General features: G+C 47.0%; 1 protein-coding gene across 2 annotated transcripts in view; it reads left to right on the plus strand.

Moving 5' to 3' along the window:
* Positions 1 to 27852, plus strand: part of spata5 (spermatogenesis associated 5) — a 107068-nt gene that overhangs the window by 71397 nt on the left and 7819 nt on the right. For both annotated transcript variants that reach the window (XM_035650538.2, XM_035650539.2), the window contains exon 16: positions 17089 to 17253. In XM_035650538.2, coding sequence (XP_035506431.2) covers positions 17089 to 17253 — 165 coding nt within the window. The remainder of the gene's footprint in view (positions 1 to 17088; positions 17254 to 27852) is intronic.

Here is a 27852-nt window from a genome sequence, read left to right on the forward strand (position 1 = left end):
CAAAGGGAATCACCCTAGATCCGGAGTTGTTACACAACAGAGGTGTGGTTGGTGAGCGTCTTACAGAGCAGACCTGCGAGACGTCCAGGTAGACGAGCTTTGCTTTACTCGAAAAAACTACTTTTGCGTCCCTTTAATGCATTTAAATGCAAAGATGAAACTGGAAAAACGTTGCTCTCCTCATTTGGTTGCCCACTTTTTTGTTGGTTGTGTCTTTTTCTTGCACAGCTCGACGTCATTCCTCTCGGGTGTAATCTGCCAAAAAGGCACTACGTACTAAAGACGTGAGTCATGAACATTTTAACCTCGATGCCAAACGCTAGCACAGACTTTCTCTGTATTATTTCTGCGGTGTTTTTTAAAGACACAACACACACGCGCGGCCGTCGCCGATAAAGGTCCGTGTACATGCCTGATCTTTTGGGATTATGAGTTTAAACAGCCAACGTCAAGGAGCTTATTTGTGAATGAGGTGCAAAAACAGCTAAGGAAAAAAAGCTTTAATGTGGATCACCCGATTTCCAGTGTCTGGGAGAACTTTCGCTCAACAGGGTAAATCCTCACAGTTCAACTAATAAAAACAGAGCGAAGGAGAAAACAAACACGATCGGGAGTCACACGACGTAAACGCAGTAGCCCCAAGATTACGCCTCGTCCTTTAACCACCGTGACTAAGGACCGAATGCGTCCGCAGCCAGCGCCATTCACGTCTGGCAGTCCTGGAGAGCATGATTCAATTACCGGCAGCTTACTGTAACAAATACAGAAATAGACCGGCGGGCAGTGTTGTGTTTCACTCCATGTACCCAAGGTCAGGAGACTGTGAAATAATATCCCCTTGTAAAAAAAAAAGAAAAAGAAGGAGGATATGTCGCTGCAAACTGGGCGTCGCTGAGTTGACCGAATAGAGCGGACTGCGTATAGTGCAATTATTACTTTGAGATCCCCAAACCGCCAATGGTCGGCATCATGTGCTCGAGGTGCCCAGCCCACATGGCCTGATAAAACATCCATACATCAATATGGCAATTATTCCTCAACAGACTCTGCTCAACGTGCACTGTTGTGGTTCCCTGCTTGTACAAGTGTTATCTTGTTCCATTGTATTCGTCTGTAGGACATGAAAACTTGGCTGCGTTCACATTTAAGGTCTTATTACTTGGTATGAGAGCTTGGTATTGTTCATACCTTATTTTCTTTCTTTTTTTAACTCTAGTTATGAAACTGTTGCTTGGTATTGATACCAATGCCAAAAAGACACTTTTTGGGCCATAAATTACTTTGAAGATTAGAAACCAAGATGACGAACTTCACGAAAGACATTTCCCTGGATGAAATATAGTTTCAATTGGTAAAATTTATTTTTAAATCTAATTAAAGAATAAGCAAACAAGTACATAAATCTGACTTGGCATGCTGTACCCACTTAGAATTACCCACACAGACACAACCTCAGTACCTCAATAAGTGTTACGGTTCTATACAGTCTCATCACATTACCAAATACAATATGTGATAAATACATTTCACTGAATTGGAGTCATCGGGTTATTGGGCAGGTAAAGGATCCAACTTGTACATCTATAGTATCAACAACTAAGAGTTTGATAGCAAATTTACCAAATCTGGATTTGGTATCAAACCTGCTTCTTATCTCCACCAAGGAGGTTTTGTTTTCACCCCTGTCCGTTTGTTTTGTTGGTCTGTTGTCAGCAGGATTACAATAAAACCACTGAAGGTATTTCAACAAACTCGGTGACAGGATGGGACATGGGCCAAGAAAGAACCCCATTAGATTTTAGTGCTGATTTTTGCGTTTTCACGAATTTCCCAGGGCATAGGTGATGGATCTTGATGAAGGTGTGACTGTGGGGCCTTGGCCGACGCTCTTCTGAGTTCCATTCTAGTTGAATGTGAATGTTTTCATACTTTCATACCTGTATTCTTAGCTGTACCTGTGGGAAAATGTGACTCCATCAAGCTTTTGAGAGAGAAACTAGCTCTGGCAGCTGCAATACTGAAACCCCCCGGACAAAGTGAACAAGGCCCCTCTTTTCCATGGATAATCAAGGAATGTTTGATTCAAGCCATCGGTCGTCTGAGACAACTGCAAACACTGTAGCAATCGATTAGCTGTAACTGTCGGCCGTGTTGGTTTTCACTGTACGCAGTATGACTGGGATGCTGCGTTTGGCCCCTTGACCCTCTGAATAAACCCCTGCTATCAAATCTCTCCGCCCCGAGTGAAGGATGCCAAAGTCACCCGAGTCCGGTGACCTTGTGGCTGCAGCGTGTTATGTGGCTCATGGTGCTGACCTGTCACTCCGTATCCATTTCCAACATCCAATCTCGGGCGCGAAAAGGCATAGCTCCCACTCCCAACCCCGCCCTGACCGTCGCCATGGAGACAGCCAGTCTGACCTGGAATGCCGCTATTCAGCACTTCTAAGGGTTTCGCTCCTCTTTCTGGAAGAGCTGAAAGTATCAATTAAGGCAGCACCAGCGCCCCTCAAACACACCCACCAATCTCACCTCCTGCCCACCCCTCTCTCCCTCCCCCCGCTCACATAAGTCATGCAATTGGAACTCAAGAGGACAACCAATTTGACCAGATTCCACTTTCTCAAATTGCAGGAAAACACACTTAACTGATGGGCCCTCCCGACTTGAGAAGGGCCATTGTTGTGCCCCCTCCCCCAGGCCCTGTCTCCTCTCCGTGTCACATAACAAGCAAAGAGCACACCTTTTTTTCCAGCAGGCCAGCCGGCCCTCGACAGGACAGGAGATCCTTTAACAAGCCCAGGACCTTGTCGGGCATCTGAAGGGCCATTCTCCAGGGTCAGGGACCACAGGGGAAAGTGTGTAAATGATACCTGATGGCATGTAAGAAGGAACATTTGATAGGTCTCGATGGACAGACTTGTCTGTCAACGCGTCGGCACAACTGCACTGTAACGAAGGCGCTAAATGAACTATACATTTTAAAGGCGAGCTCTTCTCGTGAAGACACGACCACAACGTGCAAATTCCATATTTTTGAGGACTTCCAGTGGTGTGGTAGCCCAAGGGCATGTTGCCAAACTTTCCCATTTGATATGTCGGGATGTTTAGTCAGATGTTTGTGTACAGCATCTAATGCAACACCTGTGTTTATGTCTATCTATACCTGGCTCTCTGTTCACTGAACCCAAAAATACTTAATAATTGGTGGGGGAAAAGAAGAAGCACTATGGAAGATTAAAAAATCGAAGGGTGCCATCCTTTATAAAACTTTGGCCTCACATCTCCCTTCTGAACCATTACAAGCCCCATTCCAAACATTCACCATTCAACAGTTCCCCTTTGCAGATGTTGATATTTGGTATTGACTATCGTCCAGTCTGTTGCATTTTCCTACAGCTTTCTGCAAGGAAAGACAGAATTAGCAGTTTTTCACTTTGGAAAACAGGCCTTAACATGAAAGGAACATGCGCACAACGGATGCACTCATTCAACATCTATTAAGATGCTCATTCTTTTTTTTCCAGATTTTTTTTGAAATCATTGTTTGTTGATATTTGTGCTACCATGTGAACTTCACCACTCGAGGTTGTCTTCATCCATCTCCAACAGCCTTCGAAACAAGCAACTGTTAATAAGTGCGTAACCCCTAACGACGGCACCCCACAATTATTCCTCCTGGCCTGCGTGTGTTTACCTGAGGTGATTCACTGAGCTGTGAAACGTTGCCAGTGTCTCCAGAAACCTTTTGAGGTGTGTAGCTGCATGTGCACCGTTTTGCCTTTGGTTTTCAATCTCTCCATCATCGCCGAGAGACATTCCTCGACGCACCGAGGAGAAGGAGGAAGCGGCGCACTATGTAATTTGCGCTGTCTGAAAGAATTATTCGACTCGGCTGTAGCTCAGCTGCTGCGAAGTCTTGATGGGAAGTTCCTAAAAAAAGATCTGTGATTTAGGGCAAGAGGTTAGTGATCACCACATAAATCACCTTACCCCGTGGCACAAGGATTGCCCAGGAGCAGATGTGTCCTTGGCACTTGGCATAGGACTGCTGTACTGGATCAAAAAAAAAAAAGAAAGGGCCCAACCCTCAGACCATAAACATGTCCTTCCTCATCCCCAAACGGAGGCTAGAGCCGCACAGTGTGCCTCCCTCCAGCCCTCCCTCGGTCTCTCTGTTTCAACACATCCCTCTCTCGACTTCCTTCCTGCCCCACCCATTGAATTTTAATACCTGCCTGTCATGTTTTCTCCCCCCCCCCCCCCCCCCCCTCTCTGTACCTCCCCCCTCCTTCACCAGACCCTTGCTGTGTATCTAGTAATTACCAGAGCACTGAGAAAACCCTTTCATTTAAAGGGATTGGAAATTATCTCAGTGGAACACAATAAAATGGCTTCCCCTCGAGAGGAAGGGGAAGTTTGAGCTGCGGTACGCCGCTGCGTGTTGCACTTGAAGTGGGAGCAGAGGTGGAGGTCCTATAGGTGGTTTTATTTTCTTACTTAAAGAAGTCCCCCCTCATCTATACTCCAGCTCAGCTATTTGTTAATCAAGGAATGGGGGGGGGGGGGGGGGGTCTGGGAAACAACGTGGGTCAATAGGTGTGGCTTTTATCGCCAGAGATTTGTTCCTTCTTGTTGTTAAATCGCCGCTCTTAAAATATGAACGCAGTTTAAATTGGAAAAAAAAAATAAGGGGTTTGAAATGGCTACCCTTTAACCAGCCGTGATTTAGTGCCGTGGCCCCTCGTTCACCTCCAGGGGAATCTATAAAGTTGTTCAGGCCATTGTAAATAACACTTTTATGGCGCTGTGGGGAGAGTTTGATCCCAACACCTCATTGGACCGACACCACTGTTAGGGGCCAGAGCAGTTGGTTTTGGCCCCTCTTTTTTTTTCTTCTTCCTTCAAATGATACTCTGACAAAGCCACACAAAAATGTAAATGAGCATAAAGTTGTAAAACCTACTATTTGTGGAAGTGTGGCGAAAAAAAGGGGGAGACTGTTGAGTTTGGCTTACGGGGACTTTTTAGTGTTTCAGGCTGTGTAAATGCCGAACGTGTGCGAAGGTAAATCACCGTCGACGACGACGACGCGCTGGAGATGCGATCACTTCGCCAGATGTGATAACATGGCTAGTTAGCAACAGTAGTCGCCCCGGCGTCGTCCACGGCAGCCGGTTTATCACATTGCGATTTGTTTTACCAGTTTTGGTCCGAGCGGTCAAAGATAGGAACTCTCTCCTCGTACTGATTCTAAATCACCTCAGCTTAGGGTCAACTGAAACTCTCTACCTATACGCTCACTTTTTCCCCTACATTTAACGGCCTTGCGGTGTATCGCGCTTTGAAATGATTTTTTTCTTTTTTATGTTCAGTAACGTCCGAAGCCAAGCGCTGCTGTGGCACAAAAAAACGGAGCTGGCTGTGCGCTTTGACCGAATAAATGTAACTGGTAGCAAGAAACAATTAATTTTTATAATGTCCATATTGTATTTATGTGGACCAGTCACGTTATGGCCCGAATGACCTGGTCCACATAACAAGTCCAAGTACTGGCACCGACGCTGAGTCGTAGGGTCGGCTCACCCAATTGCCAATTTTTCTTTTCTTTCTTCTTGATTTTCATCTGCAGGACTTGTGCCTCCACCACAATGGAGCTGAGTGGAAAATTAAATTTTTATTTCATTGTGCTTCAAACCATTTAAAGATTCCCCATTGCACAACGTACCGTGACGTCAACAATTGGTTTGTGACCTGCTGTTTTGAAACCTAGAGTTTAGCATTTTGATCGGCGCCATGTTGGATTTCTTGCAACCAGACGTATCCTGGAATTAAAAGTAGTTTTTTTTTATTGTAATTAGTGTTTTCTGAGTAATTAGTGTCATAAGATAAATTGGCTGAAGACATTGGTTTAGAGACTGAACGATGTATTTCAAAAAATAGTGGAGGTTCTCTGAATGGTCTAGGGGGGGGGGGACTGCTTATGTACCGGGCCCAGAATTTGGTGCTATACTGCTCCAGGTAAATGTAACTTCTATTCCTCTTGTCTAATTTTTTATCTACCAGAAGAACCATTGACCAGAGGAGACCATCTTGATGGTCACCGCCAGAGTTCAACGGCGTTTTTGTTGACATGGCGGCGGGTGGTAAGTTCCCGCGTCGTCTCCACGTCGAGGGCCACTTTGTGTTTCCAACCAGCGCCTCAGTACCCACCTCCGCAGCCCCACCTGTCGTCCTCTTTTGCCGCCGCCGGCCCGGAGAGAGAGGGAGAGGCAAAGTTTGGCTGGAACAGCTGGTTGCCCTGGCAACACTTTGTGCCACCGCAGCGGATTGGAACAGGAACTGGCCTATCCATGTCAGTCTGCAGGCAGGATCTGGGCCATGCCTTGTGTTAACAGATTATCTGATTTCCATTCAGACGGCTCGGGTATCAGCCCCGCTCCTCCCGCTCTCTGGAAAAGCGACCCCAGCCAGCCTCTCTCTGAAAGCCCCCAGAGCCCTCCTCTCTTCTCCCATTTCCTGTCTTAATTACGCACTCCTTTGTGCCGTTGTTGTTTCTTCTTCTCCTTCCTCCCCTCCTCCTCCTCTCCTGCCTCCCCTTCTTCTTCTTCTTCTCTCGATCCCTCATCCCCCCCCCCCCTTCTCACTGTCTGTCTCTCACTCTTTTTTTTTTTTGTGAGGAGATGGGGACCTAGATTTTGAAGTTTGCGGCCTGTTATGGGGTACCGTCCGTGGTTCTCCGCCGCCACATCCACCTCAGCTCCCCTTCTCCCTTCCATCGTCTCTCCACCTGAAAGAGAACACTGTGTTTTCAATGCATGAAAAGGCTTTGGCGCTGTCATCAGGAGGAATCCAACGGGGCCCATGGAAAACACGCTCGGAGCTCGCAGCTACAGTTTCTGTGAGGGGGGGGAGAGAGAGAGGGAGGGAGGAAGAGGAGGGTGGACGGGCGAGTGAGCGAGGGAGGCAGCTGGAAGGGATTACAGTGCAGTTTCATAGGCAGCACAATTACAAACATCCCCAAGTGTTAACTTGGCTGTGCAGCATTACATCAATGATGATACTTTGGCTCTGGAATTGGTACAAGCTTCTTTTTTTTTTCTGTGTGCGTGTGTGTGTGTGTGTGTGTGTGTGTGTGTGCGTGCGTGTGCGTGCGTGCATGTGCGTGCGTGCGTGTGTGTGTGTTCACAGCTGTGCATAGTTACACACAACGCCACGATTCCCTGCTCAGGTAAATTAAAGGTTCACATGCGGGGAAAGAAACCAAGGAGTTTTTATTTATTTTTTATTTAAATGCGGAGGTGTCGTCAACACAATGGGCGTGTAAACCGAGCGGGCACCTCGCGCTGTGACCAAAAAAAAAAAACCGGTTGGTCACCATCGTCCTGCACCGGATCCGGTTACCGAGCCACGGCGTTGAGGCGAGACCGAGAGAGAGAGAAAGAGGGGGGGGGGGTATTGACCTTGTCTGTGGGCAAAATTTGACAGGTATTTTCACATGCTGGGTGGTGGTCTCCCCCCCCCCTCTCTCTTTCCCCTGGTCTTGTTATCTCCTGCACTAGGTGGCTAATTGCCCTGATGTTGTAGATTACATTTAGCATGTAGATGGAAACAAGCAGATACAGTTGAACTGCAGTCTGGGTTTCTAGAGTCAGAAGAAGCTTTGTTTCATTTTTATGGGAAATGAATCCTTCCTGAACTCAGAGAAGCTCGAGGAAAAAACAAAAAGGTCTAAGCAGATATAACCGACATAATTCAACTCGAGTCCAGTTAACCCACTCAACAGTGATATACAACTGAATAGCAGTGAATCCGGAATCAGCAATTGGTTTTTTTGACAAATAAGAAAAACTCTTAATTGTCGGGATTGTTAAACTGTCGATCAACCGGCCAATCCATCAATCGCTCGCCACAGTGTCGGCACCATGCTCACTGCACAGTGGGGGCTCTGCCGACAGCTGTTCAGGGAGGTGTCATGGCCGACGTCGTGATGGAGGGATTAGGGAAGGCGAGAGGAAGCGAGCGCCGTCTGTCCCCCGTCTCGTTCCTCCTCCTCCTCCTCTGGCGGGGTGTTGTCTCACTCTGCTAACATGTTCCCCTATTTTCTGTCTCTCCGTGGACACACACACACACACACACACACACACTCCCCTCTCTCAAGATATCAGGGTAAACAAGCTGATGTTTAGATTTCACGGAAGTGGAAACTGATCCGGCCTCAGCGACGCGCCTGTTTATGTTTGTCTCTTCGGTCGAGTATCTGTGAGTGACAGCATATGTGAGCGCTCCCGTCTCTCTCGCCGCCCCCGTGTGTGTGTGTGTGTGTGTGTGTGTGTGTGTGTGTGTGTGTGTGTGTGTGTGTGTGTGTGTGTGTGTGTGTGTGTGTGTGTGTGTGTGTGTGTGTGTGTGTGTGTGTGTGTGTGTGTGTGTGTGTGTGTGTGTGTGTGTGTGTGTGAGATACCTACCTAGACCTGGGCCTTGTGATGATGATGATGATGATGATGATGATGATGGGGAAGCTGGTGATGTTGGTGTTGACTGATGCTGCCCTGCCGTGATCAGAGCCATGATGAGCATTTGAACACATGAAGATTATTGTCAGTAAAGTTTTGAAATGAACAAAGTCTCCGTCCTCAGAACAACCTTGAGGAGAAGTGCAGCACTTGTGTGTGACACTGTCAAGGTCTATTGATTTGCTCTGTTCCTGTTTCTTCAGTTTATTCAAAGATTAATTGCAAATGAGTTTCTATACCCCTAATTTTTGGCCTTACGAATAATTGATCTCTCTAGTTTCTTTATTTACAGAAGACAATATACATATGTGGTCATATGGCCTTCGACGGTGGAACCCCGGGGAATTCATTAAAATATTGTTTGGGTGGAGATGTAAATCCCAGATGTCAGATTACATCTCATAGCGGCAACTTTAGCGATGGAGATGTCTGATCGTTTCATTATTGGTTCATTTCAATGCACTTGGAAAAATGAGGAGCGCAAAGACTTGGAGACCATGCGAGGGCTTCTGCTCATTTTCAAATCAGCGTCCCACCAACCGCTTTTTCCGAGGCTTTTAATAGTGTTTTATATGTTTTCGGGGGCCGTTTTATTCACCAGGAAGTCGCCGGTTTCCTTTAATTTCACCACAGTGCACAAGTACACCGTTCGCCGAGACTTGCGTCGGGTAATTAATCACAGTTGAAACTTCGACTTGAAAAGTCTAAACTGTTGACAGAAGTCGAGGTTAATAACTGCAGACGCGGGGTTTTTTAATCGTGATGGACTGTCTTGTCTTTGGCAAGTCTCGAGGGGATTTTGTTTGTCAGTGAACGAAAACAAACAGCTGTCCTGAAAAGCAGAAAGAAAAAAAAGAGGCTAAAATATGCAGAAACACCGTTTTTTTGTTTTTTTTTATTGTGCACAAGTATAAGGTGAATCTCAGCCTCGTGGCTCTGTCAAAATTCTTCAGAGCGATAAGTCCTCCTCTTTTCTTTTCTTCCTTCCTTTTTCCTTTCTTTCTTTCTTCTTTTTTTTTTTTATTCCACCACCGCACGAGGAGGACGACAAGGGCTGTCAGAGAAACACAAAGCACTCAGGGCTTGCGTGTTAGGAGCCGCCTGAATGGCACCAGGCCTAACGAGAGCCCGGCAGGGACCCCGAGGTGGGCCTGGCACCTGCAGTCTGTCTCTGGGGGGAAGAAGGCGGGGGGGGGGGGGGGGGGGGGGGGGGGGGGGGGGGGGGGTGTGTGTGTGTGTGTGTGTGTGTGTGCTGTCAACAGCGGTGTTTATGCATGAATGTCAGGTTTTACATGCATGTGGGATCCTCACGAGAAGATATTTACTGTCCGCGAGTTTCACCCAGACACTGAGAAAACGCGCGATTCCTCGTATACACGTATCTTTGGGGAATAAAATGAACACCAGCATCTATGTGCCCGTTTCAGTAATCCGCAATGTTTGAGCAGTTGTGTGCTGAGAAAAAAATCATCATCGACTTGTGATCGGAGGAACAACACAGGAGGGGACGGCTAGTGGAGCTGCAGCAGCACAGCACCTACAGTACAACCACAAGTTTACTGCTCCTACTTCATAAACTGCCCAAATCGGTTAGTATGGGCTAATTTAATTTAATTTATGTGTTGGATGTCATAGTTCAGTATTTCTTTATCGGTTAGTGGGTTTACTAATCTGACTCTCTGTGACATGTACAGAACAGTCAGAAGTTTTTCTTGATTGGCTTAAATGAACATTTTTGACCTTTGACCTCTGGGAATTAGTCCTGGCCATTTATTCAAAGTTTTTATGAATGTTTTATTAATCACGAGTGCTCTTTGGAGCTCTGCCTTTAACTAGTGTACTCGCACAAGCTCAACAACAAGCTCAATACGTAGGCGCTTTGTATTTCTTGTGAAGTCTTCTGACGTGCGGTCAAAAAGCGTGGGACACCCGTTTATTCGTGGACGATTTGCCCGAGGCAGCGGCTGGACTCCGGGGAGTACAGGTTGTAGTATAGTAGGTGCCCGCAGGCTCCTGGGGTGGATTATGGAAACCAGACCTGCTGGCGAGTTTACTCCGAATGCAAAGGCCCCGCAGAACGAAACGGCGAACTGCAGACAGCTCACAGGAAACGCCTCTTTGTAAAGCAAACATACATTATGTATTTTATGGCAGCCGCTTTAGCGCTTTTGCAATTTTGGGCTCCAATGAGTCGACATTTCAACATGGCTTCGGCCTAATTTCCTCTGCTTTTCTTCACCTCGAATTCTTTTTTTCTGGGGGTCGGCGATCCTACACACACACCCCCACACACACACACACACACATCCTGTACACATGCTCAGCCCACCTATTCCCATCAAAATAAGAGCACTTTTTTTCTGTCAGTCGCCATTTTGATTTTTTTGCGGAGGTGTGAGAGCCAGTCGGGGGTTGTTTTGACAGATTCTGGGACTTTATTGCGGCCCCCAGAGCAGCTGGAGGGGTATGAGCACCCCCCCCCCCCCACCGTCCCCAACATCTCACCCTCCAACCCAGACCCAAAACGAGCTCAACACAGCTGCCGCCACTTCTTCTCCCCCCTCCCTCCCCTCGACACAGCCCCTTCACCTGGTCTCCATATGATCGTCTCACACACACACACACACACACACACACACACACACACTATAAAAGGTAACAGAGGTATGACATCTACTTCTGTAATGATCCTATGCTCAGCATACATGCACACACACACACACACACACACACTATAAACGGTAACAGAGGTATGACATCTACTTCTGTAATGATCCTTTGGTCAGCAACAGCATGCATACATGCACGCACACATACACACACACACACACACACACACACACACACACACACACACACACAAACAGATCTCTGTGGTTTTTGCCAGCTTTGGAGTCTGACTCCTGCTGAGGTCACACACACTAAAAAATAAAATGTCTAAACTCGCAACACCGATGTACAAAAACAAACACCAAACTGTCTGTGTCATAAAAGAAAAGTCTGCTTTATGGCAGGATATGGTTTTATGTTCATAAATAATTTATACTGTACCAGTAATAGGAACACTAGGAACACAACAGCATCACGAGTGACAGAAGTTCTTATGCCCAAACATCAAACAGACAGTTTGCACTCCTTTTTGTTGGACATTTCGGGTGCAAATTAAACACAATGAACATGCAAATTCAATAAATCAGCGATGGGTTTGTGTTTCTTGCAGTCACTGTATCCGGATCTCTTTGGTGGGGAAAGTGTAATCATCACCTATAAGTGAAAAAACAAGTCGTAAAGAAAAAAAATAAAAGTATCGTCTTTTAAAGGCATTCCAGTAGACTTTACTGCATTCCACACGTGTTGCCATGAAGCACTTGATTTAAAGGCGTTTTAAAATAAACGTCAAATCTAAAAGTAGGGAAAAGGAAATTGAATTTTGCAGGAAAATTCTTTCCTCTACTTCCCCCCCCCACTCAAATGCCATGCTTCAAAAGTCATTTTCCACGAGAACACATCACCTGTTCAAACGGTTTATGCCTCATTCTAAAAAAAAAACAGGAATCTTGACTTCCTCCTGGCTGTGCGGAGCATGTGGGACAGTAGGGGGTTAACAGCGCCAGAGTTCTTTAGTTCTTGGACACGGTGGCCTCGCCTGCCGGATGCAAGTTTGACTCAAGGGCAAAATCCAGAGTGAAAGCCTCACATGTTTTTGACTGCTTGCCAACTCGGCTCTCTCTCGCTCTCTCTCTCCCCTGTCACTCCCATGATCCCTCTCTCTCTCTCAGCTCTCTCCCCTCCCCTCCACACACTGTTCGTCCTCTGATCCTCTCCCCTGTCAAAATCAGGACTGACAAAAAGCAGGTCCTGTGTCCCTCCGAAAACCTCGTGGCCCCGTTAAATATGATGTCATCTTTTTTAGAAAGATGTGTTGCGCAAAAAGGTCTAACTCAGTTAGACGGTATAAATCTGCCCTGGTTACAAAGTCAGTGTATGCGGGATTTGGAGGAGCTGAGGAACAACAGGGTAGACTCCATGTGCAGTTCACTCGTCGTACTGGTGCAAAAGGCTCCTGCAGTTCTAACCAGACGTGGATAAAAGGTTGGACTCAAGATGTCGCAGAGTCTTGCCGTCGGCACGTGTTGCACACCCGATGCAAGATTCATAAACTGCCTCCCAAACCACAGAGGAAACAAACCTGAGTCCGGAGGCAAGTACACTGAGGAATCTGAATCTGGAAAAAAAACAACTGCCAGACTTTGCTGCCCTTGAAATTGAGCTTCTCCTCAAGCAGGATGAGGTGTCCATCAGGCCACAACCTTGTCACCCAACAGGCTGCGAATTTTAGCGGCTACTTTCACTGACCTACCAGCAAACTAGAGTTTAAGTAAAGCCATGATTCCTGCAAGACAACAGCCAACACTCACCAGCATATTGGTCAGTACCCCGAACTCCGGAGTTAGACCTTCCTGACCTCTCTGTGAGCTTTTGCTTCTCTGGCATTTTTTTTTTTTCTCCTTCGGTGTGTGCGTTCCGTGTGAACCCAGGGTGGCCCGTCTCCGAGTCGGTATGACTCACCGAGGCCTCTGAGGATTGCGGACTGACAGGTTAGGAAACCACATGCAGCAAATGCCTTCAGGCAGGGAACACAGTCAACTCACGTATCCCCGGGCAGGCCACTTATTCACCCAGACAGCCTGCCATCGTCCTGCACATTGGAAAAAAAGAACTGGTGTTTGAAGAAAACCGAGATTTCACCAGATGTGCAGGGAAGAACTTGGTCATCGCGTTCAGCACCGTGAACTCAGTGTTTCCTTTCGTTTTCCGTTTGATCTCAAGGGAAGCGTGGGCAACAAAGGCAGATCTGATCTTGATTTAGCCTCGCCGTGTCTAAGCTTGGTATCTAAGAATAAGACACCTGAATTGCGGGGGCGTCCGTTTGTAAACCGCTCGCAGACGTAGCTCTGAGCAGGTCAGATTCGAAGCCGGCCAAGAATGTGCTCGGCAAACGGCGCGCCAAGGAGAAGATTCCCAGCATTCCTCGCTGGTTAGGGAGACGTACCGACCCTTCACAGATAGGAAGTCATCTGTCATTAGGGGGTAATCACTTCTTGAGGAGGATTGCAATGCCTGGAATGATTACTGTTGTTATCGGCAGTGAAACTTGGCGCACAGAAAACGGATGAAGGTTGTATTTTTTTCCCCCTCTGTTTTGATCAGCTTGACAGTGTGGGCCCCACTTGTCTTTGGCAACCTTGTCACCGTCGCACTCTTGCTTTGGTTTTGTTTTGCCGTGCAGTTCACCCGGTGTGCATTCACCCAGCTTTGGTGGTGTATAAATGCTTCTGTGTTGACTTAAAGCTAGTTGGTATTTCTTACCTAGGGGCATTTTCTAATTACTAATGGCTCGTGTGTAATGATGCCTATCATGTCAGTGGTGCAACAAGGTGGATGCGATCCATCATGCAGACTCATGTCGGAACAACAGAGAATTCATCCTACTTCATTTTTATCAATGGCAATATGCCGTCTCCCACGCCACTTGTCCGTGTTTGTTTCCAGGGTTTTCTGTCCTGCAGTCTGTTCAAGTGGTTTGTCTGGGTCCCTTGGCCTGGCGCTTTCTCTCCTTCCCTCCCTCCTTCTTCTCTTCCCCCTCTGCCAGTTGAGCCAAGTCTTCAGGTGGAATGATGCCGTTACGAAAAGAGCCCGTCAACGCTTGCCCGACATGCCAAGCCAAGTATTTGTCTTTCGGGGTCCCTCACCTCCTCCTCCTCCTCTTACTCTCCTACCCCCACCCCCGGATCCTTGAGAACAGGAAGTGTATCTTGTTAAGTGATGGATGGGCCCCCTGCTCTTGCTGAGAGGAAAGGAAAAAAAGCCTTTCTTTCCCTCCAGGGCAGTCAGATGAGTTTAGCAGTCTCAAAGCTGAGGGTCGGCTCTGCTTTTTGGGAGCGCCTCGGAGCCCTTGGAGCCCGAGCGCCTGGAAGCCACGGGCACTTGTCCATTATGTGCGCGGAGAGAATTAACGACCGATATAGTAGCAGGCGGCATCTTTGCACAAGAAAAATGGAATCCGAAATCATAATGGAGCCAAAGAGTGTTTACCGGAATTGTGTATTTTCTGTGGCAGTGTGCATGGGTCCGTATGTGTGAGTTATTTTCACTGGGGGTCAGCAGGTTTGTGTTGGCACGCAGCCGCCAGATACTTCCAGGGAAAGCAACTCAGGAAGTGTCCCTGGCACGTACGCTGTACAGTGCAACACACACTGCCGCGACTGGCTCGACCTGCTGTGACAAACAACCACAGACTGCAATCCCCACTGCACCCGTCTCGCCTCCTGCACACAGACACACACACAACCCTACAATACCCACTAACCTGTGGGAAGAATCATGACGGCAAACTCTCACGTGCGTTGCTCCATAGTTGTTTTGCCAGATGCATCTTATCAAGCTCCCCAAGTCTACAGCCCTCATGACTCCAGTTTAATGTTGCGGCCTTTAAACCTCTGAACCATCCGTCTCCCAGCAGGTCCACACAACAGCCACCTTTTCCTTGCTTTGAATCACAGTGATGTTATTTTCCTTCTAAACGTTTTATGCCGGTGGTTTGTCACCCGCAGACAAGACCCTCTCCAACCTCAATCGGGTGGAATAATCCAGAGGTCCTGAAAAAAAACAAAAAAACAAGGACATTTCCTCTCAAGATCCATTGCTCCTTTGTCAGACATGGCTCTGTTGTGGTTACCTAAGGGTAGCTACTAATGTTTGTCTCCAGTTTCCACCCTCTCATATTCCAAACACACACACACACACAGGAACACAAAAAAGCAACAGATAAAAGGCACGAAAACTGTCCAGACGGGGAAAGAAAGAAAACCATAAAACAAAAAACTCTTGAAAATTGCATCACACTTTGCCAGATGGACTCAAAGTGTTGGATGGTTTCTGTCATAGTACCTTTATTATGGGGATGCGACTGACATGTTGTTTTCCAGTATGGTTTAGGTTTCAAAGTTCATTCTTGACCTTGGAGACGGCAGATGACAGAATAATCCCACCAAAATCCAATTCGTGGCTGGAGCTCTCAGATGATTTAGCTGATCATTACTCATTTGTCACGGAATTGTAGATGGTCTAGAATTTCATCGTTTCCGAGCACTAAGGGCTTCTTCTGCACCTTCACTTCAAACTTGACATTCAATATTCATAATCTTAAGCAAATTCTTAGCCTTTGGAAACAGCGATTTAAGTGCCAGAGTCTGACAATCCAAAGAGATTCAGTTAAGGCATCGGGTATAAAACAGCGCGGCAAATGATATCTACCGATAGACTATCAACTTTTAATTTTAAAAAGTTGACACGAGCAAATGTTTGGCATTTCTGCTTGAGAAATGATATAACCGCGTTCCAGTGGGCTTTTTTCAGTGCATCATTCATCCGAATTCTTTGCCTTTGCGCTTTGTCTTGTTCTACTCATCAAGCAAACGGGATGACATGAACCGTAAATGTTCTTAGTCAATGTGCACTATACAAAAAGACACAAGGAGGCCGGGAGTATACGTTTGCTCATATTGCGCAGGAAACAAGTAGTGTGATGACTGTGGTCGAGTTCAAAGGCTGCCGGTCGGCTCCCTCCAACCTTCACTGATCGCTCCTGACGTGACCTCCTGCGCGGCTTGCGTCTGCGTGTGTCTCCCGCCTCGTCTGCGCTGGCCCGGGGTTTAGCCCCGCTGTGGCCTGTCTGGCCCGGAGCCAAGGGGCTCCACTGTCTCTACAAGCAGGCCTCCTCGCCGGGTGTTGCGAAGATGAACGGACAAGGGAAGCCTGTCAGTTCCAGCGGTTGTTCGGGGTTTTTTTCAGTTGCGGCCTCATTCCACCGCTGAAATTAAAAGCTAATTTACTGCGAGCAAATTTTTTTTCAAATCCTGCTGTTCTTCAGCTCAGCTGGCCGCTCAGACGGATAGGCAACCCAAACCAAGCAACACTCTATCACAGCCCCGGATCGCCACAGCCGAGTTGAGGAGAGCGAATAGGAGACGGGGCTTATTTGTCTGCCTGTCCGCTTGTCTGTGTTTGAGAGGCGCCTGCCACTTAATGACGTCTGACAAGCGAGACAGCGACGGCTTCGGGTACTCAGGGACTGTTTTGGGGTCATGGAGATGTGATCTTTAGGAAGTGGAGGGTCTATCAGATAACGTCAACATTGTCTCCACGCTGACTGCAAGAAGTGGAAAAGTAAAAAATTTCACAGCTTGCCTTTTAGGCCTTTTGGTTCATGGTCCTGTCTGAAGAGGCACATAGTCTCTGCATGGGTGCAACGAGATTCTGTTGCCATATCTCCGGCATAGCAAGCAAGCAGTGAGGAGTTCAAAGGTCAGCGTTACCGTGTCCTCACATTATCTTTGTGGCGCCAAAGTGATCTTGCGAAAAGATGCGCTGGGAAAGATTTGAAACCAATTTTGCATGTGTTACACCACAGCAAGCCAAAGAACATTTCACTGATGATCAATACTGATGTGACACTTATGATGATATATGAATATCAATCAGACTCTGACTTTGTCTTCTCTCCGTCCCGCAGGCTCTGATGCGTCCAGGTCGCCTCGACCGAATCGTCTACGTGCCTCTTCCAGACGCTCCGACCCGGCGGGAAATATTTTCCCTCCAGTTCCGGAACATGCCTGTGGCCCAAAATGTGTCCCCGGATGACCTAGTGGCACGGACGGATAAATATTCTGGAGCAGAGGTGAGTTGCGTGTCTTTTTTTTTAAACGATTTATAGCCCCGAACCAGTAGTCACATAAACCATAAAAATATAATGCGAGGCACATGGTCCTGTGTCCCGAAAATGACAGTGAAAGCGTCAGCTTGGGGAGATTTATGAAATTAAAGATATCTGTCACCTCTCCTTTGAACTAGTCTAAAGATTTCTTTGAAACTAGCGTGTAAAGGGGCCACTACGAACCAGTAAGTTGATAAGTGCAAGGCACAAAGTCGGGATGCAAAAGTTTCTTCAGCCAAGTGTCACTTTTCTCAATACTCCAACTTGATTCATTCCATAATCCGTGTTTTTTTACCGAGCAAAGTTTCATGATTGACGGTCTGACTGACTACAGTTGTCTACCAGTACCCGTCCCACATTAGAGAAACTGGCGCTGTGGCTGTAGCCTGCATCGCAGAGAGATGTTACCGTGCTTTTCCATGATGTCTGCGCCGTCGTGTCTGTGCTGTGTCACGGTGGACTGGGAGTAATCGTACAAACACTCCTTTGTGTGACACATTTGTCTCCCTGCATTCGTCCGTCGCGTGGTCCACATCGTCTCGGGCAGAGACTTCCGCCGCACGAACAAATAAGAAAGTATAAGAAGCAGTGCGCTGTTTTCAAAAGTACAAACGTATTAACGAACAAACGCTTTCACCGACTCCGGGATCGGGAAGGTTTTAGACTCTCCGAAAGGTTTTCGAGTTCCGGGTCTGGTTCTGTCTATCTCTGTCTTTGTTCTTTGTCAGAGAAAATTGTGTTTGTCTTTGACCCTCAACGTGACTCGCAGTGCATACAACATTCGACGGAAAGAAAAAACATTCCCATAAGATGAACAGTATATCTTTCCCCCCTGAATGTAAATCCCCGCTGTATGTTTAGACTCAAAGGGGTTGCGGACATTGATAGAAATGTCATGTCGGGTTCTTCTGACAGGCGCCTGGCGGACTATGAAAATCACAGGGGGTTTTTTTCCAGTCTCGCTTTTTTCCCGTGTGACATGTTTGAAATCTGTGATGTGTTGTTTCTTTCACTCATTTCCCTGAGACACAGCAGGAGCCCAGTTTGTTTCGATGTGGATGCAGAAACATCCTCAAAGGACTTGTCTATTACTATGAGGACAGGGATGCTGTGCTCATAGCAAGTAGCGGGCCTTTCAGTGTGGGGTTTGCATATTCTCCCCGATGCCTACGCGGGTTTCCTCTGGCTCCTCCGGCTCCACGGCCTTGCGATAGACTGGCCACTTTTCCCGGCCTGGACCCGGCCTCTTGCCCAATGTCAGCTGGGATTGGCTCCAGCAATCCGGTGGCCCGCATTAATTGTCGACTAAGCAGTGGGCCTCTTACATGAAATCACCGGCCAAAGTTGGAACAAAACTTGTTCTTTGCATATCAGAGATTTCTTAAGATGTTTGTCCATGATCTTCCATAGGGGGTCCCTAATTTGTTGGTTGTAGGATCTGGAAACTTGTGATGGGCTTTTTGTCTATTTAACAATTTATGTGTAAATCAGGAAATGAACCAGTTAAAAGAACTTGTTCCTGCCCCATATTTTGTATGTTGTCTGGGAGCTGGTACTGTCAATCCGCACTGACCAGACGACACACTGTCCATAGTCTGTTGTCTTACCTCTAACATTGACTGTCCCACAATTTTTTCAGCTGCTTTATTATTTCCAAACATACATACAGACGTACGCACCAAACCTTTTCTGTCAGCGAACTCCCCCCCGAAAACCCAGCAGCACTTAAATCAAGTCTGATCAGGACGGAGAGGTTTAGATGTGTTTTCATCTTTTCTCCTGACGTTAGTATCTTCTCGAGGGCAGTTGGAGATTATGGTGCCTGCTCCCATATCCTGAAAGTACACGCTCTCTCTCTCTCTCTCTCTCCTTGATTCCTTTGGTAGGCAGCCCCCACCCAAAAAAAAAAAAAAAGGGGGGCAGCCTACGGCAGGCGTACACCTGGAGGAGGTATGCGGAGAGAAAACCAATCCCCCGCTATCAGGTGTTGTGTTTGACATCGGGGTTCCTGGTGTAGTGTCTCATCTGTGGAATGGAAGTTTTGCAGTCACTTGCCGTTGAGTTCTTGAAACCCCACAGAAACTCAAAGACGCGCCGCGGTCACGCCGATAAGAGCTCGTAGGTGGCGTCGCCGGTGGTGGAGGGGGAGGTGAGCCGGGTATCACCTGTGTGTGTATTATATTTATTTGCATACCAACGCTATAGATCAAATTAGATTGGCTGAAACTTTAAACCCCCCCCCCCCCCGATCGCCGAGGGGAAGTTTGTAGAGAAAACAAGATCCAGATAACCAGGGTCCTGAAGATAACGCTGTGTTTACCAGAAGAAGAGCACCGAGGGATAAAATGCAACAAATCAACAAGTTAATGAGCCTGTGAATGTCCAAACACACTTGCATGAGACTGTTGATGGCTCACATCCGGACTGGCTGCTCTTTTACTCCAGACAGGAGGTTTGGAGTTTTAACCTCAGGGCATCTCCACCACGTTACCGATCAGTAGCGACCGATGTGTTCAAGAGACTTCAGAAACGCTCATCGTCCAAACAACCAGAAAAGGCGGATTTGCTGTTTCACCTGGTTTGTTATATCTCTCCGCAAATCCCCAAAGTGTTTGTGTTTCCTGCGGAAGGATGGGAGACACAGATCACCGCAGTTTACAGTAAACAAGATCCTCTCGTTGTTGACCGCTGAGACAATCTTTCCGGTAAGAGAGAGCGAAAAAAAAAGCCATCGCCCGCTGACCCTCGGTTCCTCCAGCAACTTTAAAATCTTACTTTTACCCATTTGATATGTAAAAAGAAACACTTTCAAAAACAATATTTGCACAAAACAATAAGCCCAATCTTTCATTTATACACTGCATTATTGTAAAGCCCCAAACCAAGCCGATGAATCCAAAGACATTCCAATATTAACTCAAACTCATAAAAGGGGCATATCTGCTGAGACACAGTGACGGGGGAAATATCACATTATGCTTTCCGATCCTCTCACAAACCATTTGTGGAGCAGGAGCATGAAGAAAAAATGTCCGTGTTGAACAAATGTGTTGACATTTTGAAACTTACTGGAAGATTGGATCCTTTTCATGCCCATTTAGCCACTAAGCTGCCCCGGAACACCCACAGCCTTATCTGTCGGCTCACTGAGATGAGAACAGATTCATTCTAGTTGGTGCCGGGATGGAACCCGTCACCTTGTCTCACCTTCGCATTCCCTTCGCCTACAGAAGAGGGGTTTCAGTGCTCCGGGTGGTCACGGTGAGAGCGAGCCGTGCGCGGCCTGCGGGAGGCGGGTCCTCCCGTTCCTGGCGGTGGTGACTACCTGAAGCTTTGGCCTTAATTACATTCCTGGGATTTCAGGCTTGTTTTGGAGGAGAGGGAGGCCGGATCGCGGAGGAGGAGGAGGAGGAGGAGGAGGAGGAGGAGGAGGAGGTGGGGGGTCGCAGGACGCGGTTGTCAGCTCAGAGCTATAGAAGCTTGTTAAAATCACCTGTCTCCCTACCTGCCCGGAGTGACACCTGGTTCCCCGATGCCTCACCTTCCCACTGAACCCTTCGCCGACACCTTCAGCTCACGCTCGGCGCGAGAGAAAGAAAACCGCTGCCGGCTTCTCCCCCTCCTCGCCTCCGCCGCCACTCCTCCGAAAAAACAGAAGCAACATTCGATACTGTAATCGCAGTGTTGTCACAAAGACGGAGAAGGGCTTAACTCGCACCTGAAGGAAGGTGTGATGCTGCTCCACTTCTCTCTCTCTCTCTCTCTCTCTCTCTCTCTGTCTTTCTTTTTTTTCTTCCTCTCCTGTTTATGATCAAGCCCTGACAGGAAAAAGAGCTGCAGGATTTATCGCACCCTGTCACAAGCACAGAGTCGGTTCCAGGCCTTGTTTGTAGCCTTGCTGAAAAGCTGAAGCCCTCTCGGGTTTCGATACAAGACTCCTTTTTTTTTCTTCAATTTTAGATATCAAGAGATTTCATTCCAACCAGAAAGTGCGTGCAATTTCTTCAGAAAAGGACAAAACAACCACACACGGATACTAATTTAGTCAACAGAGGTTGGATTCAATTTATTGCATATTCAACTTGTTAAACACAACTTGAATATGCAATAAATGTACACACTCCTGATGCTTAAACAGCTTTCAAACTCCGGAAGGGTTAATGTAATCCTCATTTAGCTTCAGCGAGTCAATGGCAAATTGCACGCGCTACCATGCCGTTACTATGAATCCTGCATTTAGTCCTAGTCTTTGACTAGATGAAGATCCTGACCAAACACTTCAGCTGAATCGAAGCAAGAAATACTGAAGTAAGGATCCTGCAGAAAGCCTTCCAGTATTGGAAGGAAAAAAAAACGTCTCCTTAACTGTTGTAAGGCATGAACTCCAGAAAACGGAAAAACCGGAATGTTCCGGAGCAACATTTGCGTTCTCACATACAGTCTCCGAAAAAGTTCTACGCTTCGGAGGTATTTGGACATGGAAGTAAATGTGCTCATACAGAAACTACATTTGCAGATTGGACTCGTGGACACACTGGACATTTCCAGTTTGTCTGCCGCAGCGTGTGAGTTTGCGTTGCTTCGCTGACGGCACCGACTCAAACTCCGTCGGCGTCGGACGCTGCGCGCCTCCTCGCCGCCGTGCTTGATTGGCAGGCGACCCCCAGGAAGTGCAGTGCGAAAAAACACCACAGCGAAAGGAGCACTTAGCCGATCTTGACAAGCTGTTGACACACGCAAAAAAAAAAAAAAAGCCAGGACTCCCTCTGCGCGGACGGCGAACGGCCGGAGCCGGAAGTGTCTGTTTAGACGGGGCAGTGCCCAGCCCCTCCGGCCGCCGCGTGCCCTCCGTCAGGATTTCACAATGTTGCAACCTCCATCTCCAAAAGGGAGGAGGGCGGGTGCGGGTTAATTTGAAAAAGCTGAAGCGTTCAGCGTTATCAGAATATCTCTGTGTGTTCTGCCTTTGTTTGACCCCAAACCTCCATAGTGGTGGGTCTTTCTTCCCCCCCCCCTTCCAACGGGGGGAGAGTTCTTTTTGGTCCGGGCCCAGGTGTCTGTGACGCTTGGCTGACAGCCATTCAAACTCACTGGCGCAATTGTTTTCTTAACTCTGTTTTCTTTCTCTTTCTCGCTCTCTTTTTTTTCTTCTTCTTCTTCCTCTTCTTTTTTTTTGCACACACACTGGCAGCAGCAAGTCTGTTCCGATTGCAGGACGTACGAATCGGGCGGATCAACACCGTGTCTTGACGTCAATGTGCTGCCCGCGATGCTTAGCTATTCCCCCCTCTGTTGGTTTTTTTTTTACCCAGCCGCTCCGCGGCTTCTCGTCAGCAAAGTCAACGCGCTGGGTCGCAACGCGATGAAGCACCGGTTCTAAGGACGTTAAAGTCCTTTTTGTAAATATGATACGGTTTTAAAATAGAAGCTTGAATTCACTGAAACGTGTTTTCAAGGAGTAAAAGACCAAGAAGAGTTGGATCAAAAATAAGGCTTATATAATGTCTCACACACACACACACACACACACACACACACACCGATCAAAACCACCCTCACAGGAAGACAAATGGTTTCCTCTTAACACCTGTTGTGGTTGTGGCTGTTCCTCCCCTGGCTCTTGTGCGTCGTCTGTCTGATTTATGACCACGGTGTTTGTTGTTGCAAAGATTTTTATCACCAAGGACGCAGGCGCGAAAAAATGCATCAACAAAAAGAACGTGTTGCCGTTTGAATAAAGGTGACCATACACAATGTTGCGAGGCTGAGATATATATATATATATATATATATGTATATATGTGTGTATATATATATATATATATATACACACATTTGTATATATATATACATATATACACATATATATATACATACATATGTATATATATATATATATATGTATATATATATCCGAGTCTCCTGTAGAAGAAACGATCTGTAATCATCATCGAATAAACATGTCAGCTTTGGTGGAATGCGTGTCTGACGAGGTCTGAAGTTGGCAGTGATTTTCCAAAATGTGGTTTAACCCCCAGTCTAGCCCTGTGTGTGTGTGTGTGTGTGTGTGTTTGTGTGTGTGTGTGTGTGTGTGTGTGTGTGTGTGTGTCTGTGTGTGTGTGTGTGTGTGTGCATGTACGTGCGCGCGCGGGTGTTTCATTTTTCTACGCGGCCGACCACAGGAGCGGTCACGCTGCCACTCAGAAAAACATGAGAGTGGACACGGTAAAACACAGTCAACAGCTCGACAAAGGCTGCAGGGGGAAGAAGCCTTTCACACCTCTGTGACTGTGTGTGCGCGCGTGTGTGTGTGTGTGTGTGTGTGTGTGTGTGTGAGTGTGAAACACCTCGCCTCACTTCCTCTTCCCTCGGGCCTTTTGCCTCTCGTCATTGTGAGCATGTTGTTCTGTAAGTCGACGCTGCAGGTTAAATAAAGGTTGATGAAAAGGAAAACATTTCCCTTCTGCGGTGCGTCGCGTAAGGCCGGCGACCACTGAGAGGGACGCGTCTCCAATCTACTATATATATTCATGCAGTATCACCATGATTTTCTTTTTTTAGGACATGGCATTTGAAGCCTGGCTACAGCTGCTTTCAGACATGCACTGAAGTTCGGGTATTTTCCAGCAAAAGTTGCTCTGGACATTTCCCCAAAAGTTTTCCCTGCCAGTCCCCTCCGAGTAAAAAATTTTATTTCTGCCGCCGGACTCAAAAAATGAAGGGGCAAAAGTATATATTTTTTTTATTATTTGTGATGCTTAAAGTTATGTAAAATTACATTTGAAAAAATAAAAAAGACTTCTGGACAGGAATTCTGCTTCCAAACTTTAAAAAAAAAAAAACAGGCTATATATAAAAATAAAAATGCCCTTATTCCATTTTTTAGTAAAAAAAAAAAATCGACCTTTGCAATGAGAGTCATTTTGGAGATAGAGCCGAATCTGTTCAACCTTGAGCCGTAAAGTTGTAAATCGGAAACATTCATCCGCGTCGTGTGCGTATGTTGTTTGTCCCGGCTTCACGAATACATGAGAACATTCACCGCTGCAGCAGGTACTGTGCATGTTATGAAAGATGGGGGGGGGGGGGGGGGGGGGGGGGGGGGCGCGAACAGGAAAGAGAACATTTCAGTGGAGCACATCACACAGGTGGAGTTTTACCTACCTTGACGTTAACACACACACGTGCACACACACACACACACACACACACACACACACACACACACACTCTGAGTCTCCAGGTCACTTCAGTGTGGGTGTGTTTGGTAAATATGCCATCCCTGCCTTCCCAGGTCCGGAGAGAATGTGCAGCTTTCATTCGTCTGATTAAGGGGCGAGGACAAATACGCCCTTAAAGGCAAAGCCCGGCTATACTCCCATATGTACACACACACACACACACACACACACACACTGATAGACAACCTTAACACTGTGCAGCCCAAGCACAGGTGCTGTCCCACACAGGTCTTTCCAAAACATAAGGTATATGAGTAAGGGGCCTGAGACGATAACAACCAGTCGCCCCACTTGGAAATTGTTTCGTAGGAAGATTCCGTGTTGAAGATCTTCCCGTCGCTCGACGAACATGAGTCGCGGTGAGTCACGCAACAGCATCAGAACATCCTCCATTAACGTGACCAAACATTCCCCCCCACGTAGTTAGAAAACATGCCTCTCACACACCGAGACGCCTTCTCTGTCACCACACACAACACAGCAGCCTTCAGGTCACAGAGCACATTCATAGTTGCCATGGAAACATCTTTTTTTAGGAGGCAGATGTCTTATAACATGTTGATCGGATATCAACATGTCGAAGAAGCAACTTTGTGCATCATTTTGTAAATACTACTAAAACTGTTTTTAGTTTCTATTTAGGTCAAATTTCATTAATGACTTTTTCTCCGCCATATTGAAACGTGAAGATTCATCGTGGAATCATTGTGTTTGAGTCCTTCGATTCTCTTAACAACTTTTCTTTTTATTTGAGAGGATGAATCAAAAATAAAACATATAGAGGTGAGAAAGCAAAAATGAAAGTGTAATGGTTATTTCCCGAAATTAATAAATGTTATGGATATCTATGTACAGTGTGTATATACATATCTATATCTATTTACATAATATCTCATGTTTACCGGGAGACGATGAGTTTGGCGACGACACATTTGATTCAGGCGAAGAAGTGGAAAAGTATAAACAGCGGCGTGAACTCGATATCATAGCATAACAAAGTTGTGGATCGTTTGCCTGCTGGTGTGTGTGTGTGTGTGTGTGTGTGTGTGTGTGTGTGTGTGTGTGTGTGTGTCTCTCTCTCTGCTGGAACACTGGTGTGTAATATCTTCCCCTGGTTCATATTGTCTCAGCTGTAACACATGGTGGTGGAGAGGAGGAGGAGGAGGAGGAGAAGCCAACGCCATCACACTTTCATCATCGAGAGTTTTGTGTGGAATCTGAATTCCTCTGCATCAAGCATGTAGCCCCCCCCTCCCCCTCACACACACACAGACGCTCCACTCTATTTATGATCATGTGCCATGTTTCCGTTCTCCCCCCGCGTGACTCTGCTCCCGCTCTCTCGCCTTGTAATCTGAAATAGGTTTCACATGGAGCTGTGGTCAGGCCTTGTTTCTCTTGGCGGAGGCATGTCACTGCAGACACTTCCTCTTTGGAGGATGAACCCTTTTATTTCTGGTCGAGGGCTCTTCTGGGCTCGCGCAGCGCAGCGCACCCCCCCGACGTCGTTTGATTTATATATTATTTCATTTCCTCCCTGAAAATTGGACGCAGATTCTTTTTTCTCTTCCAGTGAAGGGGTCGGGATGGTGGTGGTGGTACCCTGGTCTGGTTGGAGAGGGGGTTGATTTTTTACATTCGCATAAGGGAACTCCTCCTAGAGCCAATATCCAACAGTTTGTCTCTTCAATTGTTCACTGTGCATCTCTATATTAAGTGTAACTTCTGCAATTCATGTTAATGTTTTTTTTTGGAATGTTCCTTTATTTTGAGCGAGGCCATCGTTAAATGAGTTGTTACGCAAAACACACGTTTGCTTATTTTGTGCAAGATTTCTTCGTGAAAGATTGGAAACGCTGGTTTTTGCCCAGCCTGAACATACATGTACTGTGTTTAAGTGTGTGTGTGTGTGTGTGTGTGTGTGTGTGTGTGTGTGTGTGTGTGTGTGTGTGTGTGTGTATGTACATGCGTCTGGGCCTGTATGTGCATGTGAGGTTTCACATACAGTAGTTCTGTCGCTTGGTGTGTGTGTGTGTGTTTGTGCGTTGGCCTATTAACCATATCTGTGTGTGTGTGTGTGTGTGTGTGTGTGTGTGTGTGTGTGTGTGTGTGTGTGTGTGTGTGTGTGTGTGTGTGTGTGTGTGTGTGTGTGTGTGCAGCGGATTATGTATTATATGAGCAAATGCAGTGTGGGTGTGTGTGTGTGTGTGTGTGTTTGTGTGTTTGTGCGTGTTTGTGCGTTGGCCTATTAACCATATCTGTGTGTGTGTGTGTGTGTGTGTGTGTGTGTGTGCAGCGGATTATGTATTATATGAGCAAATGCAGTGTGTGTGTGTGTGTGTGTGTGTGTGTCTGCACGCTGCAAATTATGTGTGCAGGACTTGTGGATTGATGGAGGAGAGAGATTTTGTGGGAGGCGAGGGGGGAGTGGGTGAGGAGGGGGCTCGCTCCTGTAAATGTGGCCGTTTGTGTGTGATGGAGGGGCGGAGGGGGGAAGGGGGGGGGGATGTAGCCCCGCTGTAGACACAAGGGCGGATTGATAGTAGACACACACTCCGGGTCCAGTGGATCTGCTGCCGGCAGCGCGGCCAACAGGCCCTTCATTAAGGCCGTCTGACACACTCACTGAGCACCTTTGTCCGAGGAGGAAGCGAAAAAGTACACCAGACAGATTTGACCCGAGGAACGTTGGTACGCTCCCGCCAGCAGTCGCTAGGGCTTTTTTCTCCCTCTTTTTTTTTTCTTCTTCCCTTTTCTTCACTCCCTCTCCCTCACTTCTGCTCAGAAGAGTTTATTTTGGTCCCGCTTGAACAGGTTGTTTCGTGGCACGCGCCCCCTCTTCTCGCCGCCCCCCGGGAACTACTGAGGGGGTTGGAAATATGCAATTGCATTACTAATGGAGTGACACCGCGTGCTTCAACTCAATTCAATTCAATTTTATTTGAAGGCACTTTACATAGTGAGGTCAATATTACAATATTACAGGGAAAACCTTCAGTGGGTGTGTATGATTAGATTTGTGTGCACGCAGCGGCTTTGTGACGTGTGTGTCAACATGAGGAATTTTTCTTTTTTTGAATTATGATTTTACTCTGATGACTTGACTTACGGCACAAGTTGTGTATTCCCGTTTACAGTGGACCTGCTGACTTCAGGCGGTTTTCAAGGGGAACTTTTCCGGAGGGGCTGTGTATAGGTGGGGTCACACGTGTCCGTAAAAATTGTTTCTCGGGACACTTTTTCCTGCCAGCGGATCGTAGTTCCTGCTGTAGTGAACGCGTCTGACGGCTTTCGACACTTTCCTCTGCTTACGGTCCCCTGT

The sequence above is a fragment of the Scophthalmus maximus genome, chromosome 9, assembly GCF_022379125.1.
Source record: "Scophthalmus maximus strain ysfricsl-2021 chromosome 9, ASM2237912v1, whole genome shotgun sequence".
Lineage (NCBI taxonomy): Eukaryota > Metazoa > Chordata > Actinopteri > Pleuronectiformes > Scophthalmidae > Scophthalmus > Scophthalmus maximus.